General features: G+C 35.4%; 2 protein-coding genes across 9 annotated transcripts in view; one reads left to right on the plus strand and one right to left on the minus strand.

The window, feature by feature from the left end:
• The window catches only part of RAB3GAP1 (RAB3 GTPase activating protein catalytic subunit 1), an 83,613-nt gene that overhangs the window by 37,337 nt on the left and 32,560 nt on the right, over window positions 1-13,716 (plus strand). The gene's annotated exons all lie outside the window — the stretch shown is intronic.
• The window catches only part of ZRANB3 (zinc finger RANBP2-type containing 3), a 54,977-nt gene that overhangs the window by 3,737 nt on the left and 37,524 nt on the right, over window positions 1-13,716 (minus strand). For 6 of the 8 annotated variants that reach the window (XM_075511193.1, XM_075511194.1, XM_075511195.1 and 3 more), the window contains 10 exons: window positions 13,385-13,504; window positions 12,527-12,646; window positions 11,287-11,466; window positions 9,651-9,803; window positions 8,529-8,997; window positions 7,338-7,541; window positions 6,564-6,655; window positions 4,963-5,064; window positions 2,148-2,290; window positions 533-676 (listed from right to left, as the gene is read on the minus strand). In XM_075511193.1, coding sequence (XP_075367308.1) covers window positions 533-676; window positions 2,148-2,290; window positions 4,963-5,064; window positions 6,564-6,655; window positions 7,338-7,541; window positions 8,529-8,997; window positions 9,651-9,803; window positions 11,287-11,466; window positions 12,527-12,646; window positions 13,385-13,504 — 1,727 coding nt within the window. The remainder of the gene's footprint in view (window positions 1-532; window positions 677-2,147; window positions 2,291-4,962; window positions 5,065-6,563; window positions 6,656-7,337; window positions 7,542-8,528; window positions 8,998-9,650; window positions 9,804-11,286; window positions 11,467-12,526; window positions 12,647-13,384; window positions 13,505-13,716) is intronic. The other 2 variants (XM_075511200.1, XM_075511198.1) reach the window with 2 other exon arrangements.

Genomic DNA, 13,716 nt, shown 5'->3' on the forward strand with positions numbered 1-13,716 from the left:
CAACTCCCTCTTTAACAGAAGTAAAAAAAGTCGAAGGAAACTTCCTGGTTCCTCTACGCAACTTTCACAGCTCCCTATCAATTTCCTGCTCTAAACAAGGCTTGCCTCCAGGCAGGATACACGCTGCTTGTTTAATAAAATTTTTTAAAAGGGCATTTTCTGTCTAGCATTTTCATGTTCTTTTCTCCCTTTTTCTAAATTTTGAGGCAGAATAGAAGAAAATTTTTTGTCCCCAATTTGCTGTTGACCTCACAAGCAGGCCTGAGCTAACGTTCTTTTTTCCTTACCTGAATCGTGTAACTATTTTCTTGTTTAGTTTTAATCAGACTCAGTTAATGAGCAGCTCTATCAGCAGACAACAGATGTACTCTAAATTGTTGTAAGAATAAAACATAGCTCATTAGCACTACAGCAAGTTTCTTATCTAAACACACTACTTCAGCAAGGTAAACACTCATAGCCCATAATTTTGCTACCTTAAAACAATCTGGGGAGCAACAGCTTCATCACCTTATTGCATTAATGAACTTACTTTGTGGAATGACCCCTTTGTTCAATAGAAGCATTTTCATTCTTCAGACAAACCCCACTTTCTTTGGAGATGAGGCGCACGCTGCCCCCACTGCTGCTAGCTTTGCTAAGTGAGGCTGCTGCTACATCCTCCTTGGTCACGTACCTAAAATAATTCAAAATTCTTTCAATATACTACAAAGGGAACAATCTCCCTCAAAGAATATTCACTCTTGGCTGCAGCAAGATTGGTACAGCATATTCTCTTAAAACATTCCTCATTTCCCAGATGAGAAGTTTGGGAAAACATACTTCACCATAACACTTCCGTATTACATATGATATCTTTTTCTAAAACCAGATTCAGCTCTAACCAGTGAACAGCTAAGTTCTTTTGTATATAACAATATGAAAATGAAAACAATTGGATGTTGCCTGACAGTGAAATCTGAAAGCTATTCTGTTTCAGTTAGGTGGAGTCTCACTGAGACTTCAGGTAATACAGGAAGCTTTACAAGCTCTGGAGGACTCCTTGCTCTGTTATGTTTGAATTCAGTTCTTTACTTCAATGTGAAAACATACGAAACACAGCTGCTCTTAAGTAAAACTCTTAAAATCGTTTCACTCGGATCATTCTTCCAAAAACCACTATTCAGACAACTTCTCATAAGTACACATCTCTCTATGATGTATATGTCATATGGCAAACCCTGTATACTACCTTAGAAGACCGCTGTAGGTTACAGTAAATTTTCTAACACAGTTCACAGTTAGATCTTTCCTACCTTTTATGGAAGGAAACAATCTGCAGCAGGTTAAGAAACACTTCCTACCTGCTGGTTCTCCTCATATTACTGGAATTACAAACTCTACTTACTCACTTCAATTCTTACCTACAGCCACACTAGAGTCGCTCTGGAGAATTTAACAGTAGGGACTGAGAGGAATAAAAAGGTTTTAGATAGTTCGCAGAGGCACCTTGGTAGAGTTAACCTGTACGCATGAGAAGTTTGGTGGAGAGCAACGACAACACTGAAGCTGCAAATGTCTCTCAGGGAAGACAGCTTATCAGAAAAAGGAAAGAAAGTGGAAAAAAGGTAAATTTAGATTTTAACAAGGATTAAACACTAGCCCTTTTCAGTGACACACAGCAAGGAAAACAATAGTTTTGAGAAATGTCATCCACAGAGAACATAATTGCTTAAAGAAAAAATGAGTATCAGGAAGGGTTGGAGTAGGCTGTGAATTATGAATAAAGCAACAAACACATCACCAATGGCAACTAATGATTTATTCCTGCTTCCACGTGGGGAAAAACAACAAGATTTTCTGACCTTACTTTTCTTTCGAGTCCCTGAGGTCATGATTTTTCCTCAAAAATCTCCGGCAAGTTCCAGATGTTTAAATAGGCAGTGCAACAAAGCCAGAACAGCTGCTGAATGCGGCACGGTGCTGGACAGGGAAGCAGACACTTCCATTCCAACAGATTTACTGATGTGCTTTGGTTGCATACGTTTGTCTCTACATGACAAACAATCATCAACCACAGCCTCAGCATCATTCCACTGAAAGTTACATTCAATGCATCAAACTTCCTGCAGCCATTAGTAAGATGAAGAAAAATTAAAAACACATACCTTTTCGTGCTGCTGACAACTGACTGCTTTTTAGACAACTCCTCTGCAGCATGAATAGGACTGCAAAATATCTGACCACTTTTTCTGACAATCTTCTGTTTCATTGCTGTTAGATGACTCCATTCTTTCACAAACCTCAGTATCTGGTAGGGAATGCTATTGTCAGCAGCATGACAGGCATTACACAGAACTATTTAATTACAGTGAAAGAGTGGTATGAACTAATACATTCAAAACTGGATGAAAACAGCCAGTATTATCAGAAACAGTCCCTCCAAGTCATGTTTCATACAAGCTGCAACCCCCCCACCCTCACCTGCTGAAGAACTCTGACAGCTTTGGCATTGTCTAAAATAACAGTTTTGCTACGATAGGTGTGCTGATCCAGAAGGTAGAAAATAAGGCCAGAAATGACCTTTACTAATCTAAGGTGTAGCGATAGGAGAAAGGTTTCTTGATCAAGCCTCAGGTAAACCCTTCTTCTGTAAGCAAGACTTTGCCGATAGGAAAAACAGACATGCAAAAGAGTTTTCTTCTTACAGCGGCCTGTTGCAGCAGGCCTCTCAGAAAAGGAAAGTCTCCTCCCATTACTTGAACGCATTTATAATTGGGTTTACAGACAACCTTTCTTCTTTCCTCTAACCTTCTGATACATGCTTAACACTGGATTAACAATCCGTAGCGTACAGCCCCTAATGTCAGCGTGGAAGGCTTAGCTACTGGTAAACTGGAAGAGCTGTTCAATTCAACTAGATATTAGTCCATTTCTCACAAAAGTTTTCCAACTTGTAAAATTTTAACAGAATCACTGACATACTTGCTTCGAGGTTATTATATTCCTTTACAATAATAGAGTGTCAGAAAAACATACGTAATAAAATTCATTATAACAAATTAGCAGTTAATGACATGAGAAATCAGATTACCAAATTATCTTAATTACGCATCTGTTTTTATGGCAATACTGCTGTCCTCTTTTCTGTGGCATTTCAGTGCAGCACACAAAGATCTGACTAGCAAGTAGAGACATGCTTTACCGTAAAAATATTCAAAGGGCAACAGTTTTGAGCAGTTTAACCTACAATTCATGATCTTTCACAGTAATCTCAAATTGACACAACCACAGGATTCTGAGGAAAAACTGATGAACTGTTTAACAAAGTACTCCAGAAAGGAAATTGAGAACAGAGCATAATATTTATCACCTTTCCTTATTTTGCATTTAGAATTTGAAAGTATAATAAAATAAAGAGGCTCAGAAGAACTTAATTTCTGGTACTGAATCTAGTATTTTTTTTACAGGCTGAGGAAGCCACAAAACCTGTCCCCAAAACTCTGATGCTGTAAACTGACAGGATGATTAGTTGATTTCCTTAATAACTATAACCACAGGACAGTGACAAAGTGAAGGAAAAACTGTTCCTATGTAGGAATTTAGAATTTATAACATCACTGCTTGCTTTAGGATGTATGTAGGGGAAAAATTATTTAATCCTACCCTCATCTCTACGACAGAAAATAAACGGGAGTAACAATATGACAACTGAACAAGTGGCTTGGGTTGTGGGGTTTTTTCCACTCCCTTTTTCCACTCTTTTCCTCACTGACTTGCAACTACCTATAGCAGTGAGTATCACGCTGTTTCTGAACATAGACTATGGGAAGAATAAATACATTGTGCAGTAGGAACTTAATTGTGACTTCAGCTTTATCAAGGAACAAACTTCCAGACTTCAAGATTACAACATAGCAATGAGTTTCTTTTTCTCCTTGGAGTATTTTTACATGGCAAATGTAAGAGAGTCTCACTTCCTCAGAGTCGGAGCAGCAAGACAGAAGTCCATGAAATGGCACGATATAATGGAAACAGAAACAAGAAGGTATTTCCTTGATTCTTTTTGGGAGCATTTACCAATATGGATCTTCTAATCCAGAGGAGAAAGCTGAGGGACAGGAAGTTCCATAAGGCAGTGCCACCCTCTGCCCACAAACATGGGATTCTTAACTTGTTTTTTCAGTCTAGCAAATAGCTTTGAAATCCTTTGGCAACATTTATGTTACCCACTCATTAGCCACTTCACAAAACTGTTCATTGAATCAGTCAGGTATCTATCTTAAGAATTTAAGTTCCAGCCTTGCTGGAGAACCTACCAAAAAGAATCAGTTTTGTTCCTACACAACAGAATCTGATTTTCAAAATTATATTTCTCTTTAAATTGAGAAAACAGTTAAGAAAACTATGTTAAGCAGATAATATGGCACATCCAATTTAAATTCTGTATTTCCTTACTTGAGTACTTGGGTTTACAGTGTTACTGTTCTCCTCAAACACTATTATGAATGTGATCTTTATTACTGAATTAACTGAAGCTACACGTCTCAGTGGAGCTGTGCCCTACACTGCTTTGAACATTGTTAGAAAACCAAAGGAAGAAGCGAGAGTGGAGGCCTGCTCAGAACTGCAGCTCTGATACAATCTAGCACATTCTTATTCATAATGTGCCCCATTTAATTAATAACCTTTAAAATGCTATTTTGTTGACTTATGAATGTTAGCTACTAATCCTGTAAATGAGAAATTAAATAATGCCTGGTTGATTCCATCTACTGAAATGTTAACAGGAGGCATGATAATTTGCCAAACTAACAGACTGCATAATTAATATTCACATCAACATTTGTAAGATCTGCTTGCATTGATGAAACTGTGCCTAGATCCCAAGGCCTGGAAGTGTTCTGCATTTATTTAAAAAAATTAAGTCAAAGCACTCCATTTTAAATATTATATTACTGTGCCAGTAGAATTTGTTCTTACCAACGAACGATTTCGTTTATGCTGGAAAGTCTCTGGTAAATCCTCCCAATTATCCAGCTGTATGTCCAGTGGAATGAAATTATGATTCAGTGGTTCACCATCCTAGACAAGCAAACAGTTTTGTTTACAGATGCAATGTAGCACAATCTAGGAAAAAAAACCTGTTTCAAGAGAATTATCTTCCCTTCCTACTAAATTTAGTCCCTCAAGGTAAGATTTTTCCAGAAAAAAAAAAGGCCACAGATGTACAATTATACCACAGATGCAAGAAACAAGGATTCACATTAATATATCTAAAAGTAAACAGGGTGAAAATTTTAACTTTGAAAATATTTGAAAATGTCTGAATTTTTTTCTTTGCAAATAGTTCAGACACACAAACTGCCTTAAATTAATAAACTGAAATTATAATTCTCTTGACTGAATTTCCAAGGGAAACGAATGATTGTAGACTGGAGAATGTCACTTCATCACAATTTAAAATCAGAATCTTAGAGCATTGTTTATTATACTTAACCTTTTTTTTTTTTTAAATGTCTGAACAAGTTCTACTCCACTTAATTTTTAAGGAGCAAGTTGTCCCAGTTGGTACATATGACCCAGGAACTTATTGATGATTCACAAACATTCGAGAGAAGGAATCAAAGCAGAATTCCCCAGTGTCTCATGGTTCAGCAGAAAGATTCTGTGCCATATCTGGCATAATGAGATTCTGATCCAAGCCAAAGAAACCCAGACCAATACACAGTTGCCCAAATACCATCCAAAATGTGTCTTTGTCTTAGAGTAGAATGTGTGAAGCTAGGAAGCAGTGTCCATTTTAAGTATATTAAACAAGTTTTCAGATACAAGATGACACCCTTTTTGACTTTTTCCCAGCTGTATCAGTTAGCCCAATAAAAATGTATTATCTCAAAGACTTGCCCTCAGTTATTTGTGATGCTTTGCAGTTGCACCTGAATAGACTGACTCATTCAGTAGCTTTGAAAAAATCTTTTCGGTGAACTTTTCTATCCCTTAAAAGAAGGAATTGGAAAGTCCTGATTCCCCTTTGAAAAATGACCTGGAAAATTACCAACTGCTAATTTCTGTACTCCCATTACGATTGCGGATTAATGATAACGTGTTGTATTCAGGAAGTTAGACTTATACACAGCACCAATATCTAGCTTTCTGAAAACGTGGTGACAATATTTTATTTACTTAGTCTGTTAAGATTCACTGTCATTTTTATTTTAATTTTGAATGTTCTTTTATTAAAAATATTTTGTGATAAGAGACTATAATAAAATAAAGGAATCTTAAACAACTATCACTTGTATTTCTAACAGATGATCTAACCATACATTTAATGTATTAGCCCTATTTTGTAAGCTAAGAGAAAGTGTTAGAAGTTATATATCTAGGGAATTATTACTTAATTCCACTGAGAAAAAAAAATCAGAATGATAAACTACCTAATTTATATTCATATCAGCTAATAAAAAAATACTGGTCTTTTTATATAAAATATAACAAATGAAAGTGTACATACATGTTTCATAGGACAACATCTTACTTTGTAATTTCAAAATGATAATAAACATGTATTTCAGGTTTACCTTTGTATAGAGATGAATTCTGTCAGTATTTCTGCTTGCACAAAACATAAGCCCATCATATACTGGAAACGTGTCTGATTTATCTACATCTTCTATAAAGAAAAACAACATTGACATTAGAATGACATTCTTCATTCATTTCATTCAGTATACTCAGACATTAAAAATAATATTATACATGTTTTTAAGAAGTTATTTCTGGAATTCCCCAATTTGGTGTACATGCAAACACATTTTTGTATTAACATTGTAAATATTTCCTTTTTTTTTTTTTTCCTTCAAGTGTTCAGTAATCATGGAACAAAACCTAGGAGAATATATACCACATGAGGATCCTGTATCTAATTCCAGAACAACATAATAAGATACACAACTCAAACAGCAAGCTGTTAAGTTATTTCTGTATTTTATTTTTCTGTTTCTCCTGAATTACCTATCATCTGTTTTGCCTGTGGCTGTCCTGAAGACAAGTACATGTCATCATAAGTTTTACTGAAACTACACAGGTTCACAGTTGCTAGGTTTGACATAGTTCTTATGTCAGCCAAAAACTCTGTATTGCTTCAGGAGTTGTATGGAAAGGCTTGGCTTATCCATCATCAAAATTCAATAAACATTCCAGGCTAAAATGAGAAAGTCATGTTCTAGGGTATGTACTTCTGTCTACCTTCCAAATGTGCAGGTTTTTATTTAAAAGTTATCTTTCGTGCCAGAGGCATTTAATACGGTTTTGCAACGGGATATAGTCTTTCTTTCATAGGAGTCCCACTTTACCTTCTCCACACTTTTTTTCACTTTCTTCATTTTCAATTTCAACAGTTTCTTGTTTGCCGATTTCAACAAATTGCTGGGTCACCATTTCTCCAAAATCTTCTCTTCTATCTTCAGCATTGCAGACTGCGCTCTCTTCATTTCTACTGGAGTCCTTTGACACATCTTCCTCAGTCTGGCTAGTGGGAGCTTCACAATTTCCCTCAACTAGAGATGAAGAAACAAGAAAAGCAATTATTTATGCTACCTGTACAAACAGGAACATAATCAGTACACATATGGAGACAGGACTATAATTGAAATACAAAAAAATTGCATTTTATTATCTAATGTTGCAACCACTTAGGAAACTCAGGCTAGCTTTAATATTAGGAGAATAAACACATAGAACAAAATTTTCCATTTATGCAATTTCATGCACCCAGCTTAATGTCAAAATATAAGCAATAAATATTGCAGTTAGCAATTCAATATTATATACAGTTATTATATACTATAAACACACAAAGTAGTTTTCCAGGCATTGATCTATACCTGTGAAATTCAGAAGTCGTCCTTACTTGAACAAGCACAGAGACGTAAATAAAATAAAATAAAATAAAAAAAAAAAAAAGAAAAAAAACCTTATTCCTTCCTTTACAACTGAAATGGCAAATATGGGGATAGATTTATAAAAATGTTTTAAGTTTCCAGATAGATTAAATAAATTTAATAGAAGACATCTACTCTGACCTGTTACAGCAAGGAATTCCATATTTTCCAGGTAATGTCTCTCACAACAAATATACGATACCCAAGTTAACAAAACATCTATACCACATCATTTAGTTTTGACAGGTAGAGAAAAAGTTTGCCATTTAATTGGATTCAGAATAACCATAAACCTCAAGGAAAAGGAAAGCTACATTTGCTGCAAAGAAAACCGAGCATCTATTCTTCCTTGCTGAATTTATAGCCTGTTAACATTTATCTGAATTTTCCATTTGTTTCAAATTAGAATCACATAAAAGATCCTTGGGGAAAGCAAAATTAAGAAGGATCGCTTAGTGGGTATCACTTCATGTAAAGACCCCATTCTTCATATTTTGCCTGGATTTGTGTATATTTGTATATTCAAAAATACTGTATTTTCTGAAACTAATCACAACTGAAACAAAAAAATGCATATTTTTCTCTGCAGCACAGGTCACTTACCATTACTGCTTTGAGGGCAATTGCACATTTCACAGTAAGGGAGCAATGCATTATTACTGTAAGTGCAAACACTACAGTGCCAAACTTTATTTAAAGCCGTACTTTTGCTTGAAATATTTAAGCCACAAGGAAAGACTTCATTGGTTTTTTCTGAAAACAAAGGGGGCTGTTTTCCAGTCAAAGATTTTTTCTTTTTCTTACTGGAGTTGACTGGACTAGATCCACTTATGCTTCTTGCTCTTTTAGCTTCACGTTCACAGATACTTTCATGACAAATTGTATCCACATCACTTATTCTTGTGGAATCCAGGTTTTCATTGCTCTTCTCTGCATCCTCTTCTTTTGTGACTTCAGAAGATTCTGAATCATTATGTAATGATTCATTACCAGAAAATATTTTGCGTTTCTTCTCAGTGGAGGATTTTGGGGAAAAGAAAGAACGTATGTCATGCTGTCTTTCCTTTTCAAACTAGGAAAGAGGAATGAAATATGTAAACCCCACTTATAATTACTGCATCAGAAGCTGTTAAAATTATGATTTTTCTCCATTAACATTACTTTCTAAGACAAGAAACTATTTTTAGTTTGGAGATGGAAGCAAAAGGTACCTTCCTTTAAGAACAAACAGCTAGCAGAAAGAGCAATTCAGCACTCCTCTTCTGTTTTGTAAGAAGTTTTTTCAATATTCTCAAGAAAATTCTGAAATAGCACCATCAGAAAACAAATACACAGAACTGGTATGCTATGTGCCTTTTTTGATGATGCCTATTACAAGGAAATGCATTTAAACATTGTTTTTAAAATAACAGCCAATTAAATTCAGGACAGCTAATAAAGCTATAATTTAAACAGAAATTACTTAGTCTTATCTGACTCTGAGGGTGGGTCAGTCACCTAAACACAACATAAGGACCCATCAGAAGCCTGTAGATGACATTTAGACCCAGCAGAGCACTTTCCCCAACTTCATCTAGTTTTTAAAATGGAATTTACATTATTTTTTCCCACTTATTTAGTGTTTCTTCATTAGTAAAGTCTGCAGTGCACAGAAAGCTTAAGTGAAAAATTGTTATAATTTTTTTAAATGAAAGAAAACAGAAAAACATAAGTTTTGAGTCTTACATGCGTAAATAAAAGTTCATTTTTGGTATCTTCTAGACTTTCATTTGGGGTCCAGGTCTCAGCAAAACTCAAAAAATCCCATTTCTCCTTATCACCTTCTTCAGCCTGCATTTTCTCTTTCTTTCCATTCAAGGTGCTGCCTGTAACTTTGGCCTGCAGAAAGACTTGCATAAAGTTTTCAAGGAATTCACATGTTGGAACAAATTTATTTACCTATATTCACTCAATTTGCTTCCCTTGCAAACTTAATTCAGCATTTGCCAAGTAAGAAACTCCATAGTAATTCAAAATAATTTAAGTGATTAAAACTATTCCTCTTCCAGCAGGCATTTCTGCGAGAATAACAGTAAGTAGCATATTTAACACACTACAACTTGTGAAAAGTTGTATACAAAATACCAGTATTTATTAAAAGTTAAAAGAGAATATGTACGTTGTGTACATCTCGTACAGACTTTACATGTTTTGCTTGGCATGTGGAGACAAACAAAGGCAGAATTAATTGAAAGAAGCAGTTTATTGACAGAACTGCTGTACAGTAAACTGTTGGTGAATTACTGAGACCCATCTGTGCCATGTTTAAGAAGACTCTTAAAGTACTGAACTGAGATTTTTTTCAGAGGTACCTACAGGAATTAGAATACAGAGTTTCATTCCCCAACTGAATGTCACATACAGTTTGCAGTACCTACTACTTTTCAGCAGGAGAGGAATATACTTGGAAAAAAATGGTTATCAGTTTGTCTACTAACTGTATGGACACAAAGAATTGCACCACTACAACACCGGGGTAGCCAAATGCAGAAACAACAGCCATAAGTCAGTATTTGCATCAGAAGAAACCCTGTGTAACCACAATCTCAAACAATTCTGACAACTAGAGTTTAAAAAGGCAGTTCTTTCTACGTTGACACTTCTGGAAATGTCAGAAAACAAGAGCTGACAGAATACAAATACACCTCAGTTACCAAAACAAGACACTAATGAATAGTATCAAAGGCTACAAAAAGGTCACAAATGCAAAACAGCCAAATTATTTTTCTTAGTCCTGTGAACTCTCGAAGATCTTCCAAGTAAGGAAAGAAAGCAGGACAGAATTACTCGTCCTAACAAGGACTGGGTAATACTTGAGGAAAATGGCAACAGAAGATAAGATTACTGTAATCTTGGGTCTGATGAAGAATTATTTGAGAATGCCTCTGCCTGTCAGAAATGAAGTTTAGTAAGGCACAACATTCATCCAATTAAAACAAACAAACAAAACCTCAAAACAAAGCCAACAAACTCTAGCTGTTATTATTTTGCAAAAAACCCTTAAAATTGTAAATTGAACAACCAGAGCAATAAAAAGCTAGAAGGAAGATAAAGCAACAATCTCCTGTAGATGTGAACCATCCCATTCACCTTGGCAAAGAGTTACCTTATTTATCTTTGGATCTTAAACGGAGAGCAAAAAGCTAGAAAAGATTAATTTGGAATAGACATGGACATTGTAATGATTAGCAGTTCTAGGTGTATCAATTTGTCGTATAGTAGAAGACTGATCCAGATAAGCAAGAATGGTATTTGGCACATGCACTAAGTGCTATCTTAACCATAGCGAGTTCTTGATTACTTGGTTCCATCCCGCACATACCTTGCGATTCAGCATTGCCCACATAAGAGTATCCATTGTTCCTTTTGCAATAAGGAAGTGAATATTCACAGAACTGCACTGCCCAATTCGGTGTGCTCTGTCTTCTGCTTGCTTAATATGGCCTGGATCCCAATATAATTCAGCAAACACAACATGAGTAGCAGCAGTGAAAGTTAAACCCTAAACAAAATAAGTAGATGCATTTTAGAAAAAAAGATTCCACACACAAACAACTGAATATCTGAAGTAAAACAAAGCTAAATGTTGTACAGAACATTTTAATATGGAAATAAGAGGGATCACCTGGTGTCCTGGTTTCGGCTGGGACAGAGTTAATTTTCCTGCTAATAGCTGGTATAGTGCTGTGTTTTGGATTTAGTATGAGAATAATGTGATAACACACTGACGTTTTAATTGTTGCTAAGCAGTGCTTATACTAAGTCAAGGACATTTCAGCTTCCCATACTCTGCCAGTGAGGAGGTGCACAAGAAGCTGGGAGGGAGCACAGCCAGGACAGCTGACCCCAACTGGCCAAAGGGCTATTCCATACCATATGGCGTCATGCTCAGTATAGAAACTGGGGGGAGTTGGCCAGGGCCAGCAATCGTTGCTTGGGGACTGGCTGGGCATCAGTCAGTGGGTAGTAAGCAGTTGCATCACCTGTTTTTCCTGGGTTTTGTTTCTCTCTCTCTTTTTGTTGTTTTTCTTTTCATTACATTTTTTATTATTATTATTTTATTTCAATCATTAAACTGTTCTTATCTCAACCCACAAGTTTTCTCACTTTTACCCTTCTGAGTGAGCGGCTGTGTGGTGCTTGGTTGCCGGCTGGGGTTAAACCATGACACCGGAACAGCAGATGGGCCTATCACACTATTTCTTCCTTGGGCCTCAGATAGATATTAATAAGGTTCAGAAAATACTTCAATATTGTGCAAAGACTGCATAGTGATTTTCATTATGGAAGTAACTTTTATTTCTTATTAATCTGGTACTTTTAGAGAAATTGAGTTTTTACTAATTATTCCAGAATGAGATGCTGCTGCTTATCTTGATTTTACTCAAGTAATTTCAACAGAGGATTAAAACAGTTAACATGATTAGTGCAAAAAATGAATACCTGAGTCTACAAAAGACATATTGCATGAACTGCCTTCTGTAAATCACTGCAGTCACCAGTGACTTAAGAAACTTGAAGAATATAGATACTAATTTCACATATTTTCTTTTTTGTCCTACCTGACCAGCTGCCTGAATACTCAAAATAGCAACGCGGGTATCAGGATCCTTCTGAAACTGATTAACAAGATGTATTCTTTCTGCAGAAGGAACACTTCCATCTATTCGTATGTAGCGAACCTATAACATATCATAATAGAGACAAAAATGAAATTATCTGTGTCCATTTTTCGACCCAATCACCCTCTGTCCCCCAATAAAAAAATATGAAAACATCTCTTATATTCCTGTCATAGGGATAGTGATACATCAGTACTCTTTGGCCTTTGATTTACAATTAAGCTTCTTTATCCAGAGAAGTGCAGACTTAGTATTCCCTGTTTACAAAAGGAGACAGAACAACACAGGATCTTTACATGGAATACTCCATAGAAGAATCTGTAATTTCCTCAACATGATTTACTAAAATTCCAAGCATTTGCAAAATAATAACAATATTAAATAGCAAAATTAGCCACCATTCCCTAGCAATGGTTGACAGTCCATGATCAAAATAATATGAAAGTTGTTTGCAAATATTTTTTAGTGCTTTGAATTAAATGTTCAGGTGAGATGATAGCATTCTGTAAAAAACAGAAAGGAGACAGAAGCACATCGGTGGAAAAACTTGGGAAACAACTGCCTACAACATTGACTCAATAATAATGTATCATACTACATATGAGTGTTTATATTATCTTTGAATACAAAACATTTCTTCAAAACCACACAATCCCTTTTATCCAGAGGCACTGATCTGTATATACTTAAAATCCATAAATTCCTGTACACACAGTAGTTCTACTGAATTCAAACACAGCTCATACGTATTTGTAAAGTCTGAAGTTAAATTTGTGTGCACATTTGTTAAATCATTACCTTATTTTCTATAACTGCCTCTGTACAGGCTTGAAGCATGCTTAAGTGGTGAGCAAAAACTAGAAACTTCAGTTTGTCATTTTCAAGCATCATTTTGATATAGTCCTTTACTGCTCCTGCCTGGAATAAGAGAGTGCGTTTTCATTAATCAGACATACGAAATGTTCAAAAAGACAGTTTTTATTTTCATGTCTTTCAATTTCTTGTAATATGAGAAGATAAATGACCATACTTTTTGTTATCCATTTAAGACTTTATCAAACATTTTAAAGTATAAAATTATTCAAATTATTTTTGTTTAAAAAAATACCACAACTTTATGTCTTTGTGAA

This window comes from Mycteria americana, chromosome 9 (genome assembly GCF_035582795.1).
Source record: "Mycteria americana isolate JAX WOST 10 ecotype Jacksonville Zoo and Gardens chromosome 9, USCA_MyAme_1.0, whole genome shotgun sequence".
Lineage (NCBI taxonomy): Eukaryota > Metazoa > Chordata > Aves > Ciconiiformes > Ciconiidae > Mycteria > Mycteria americana.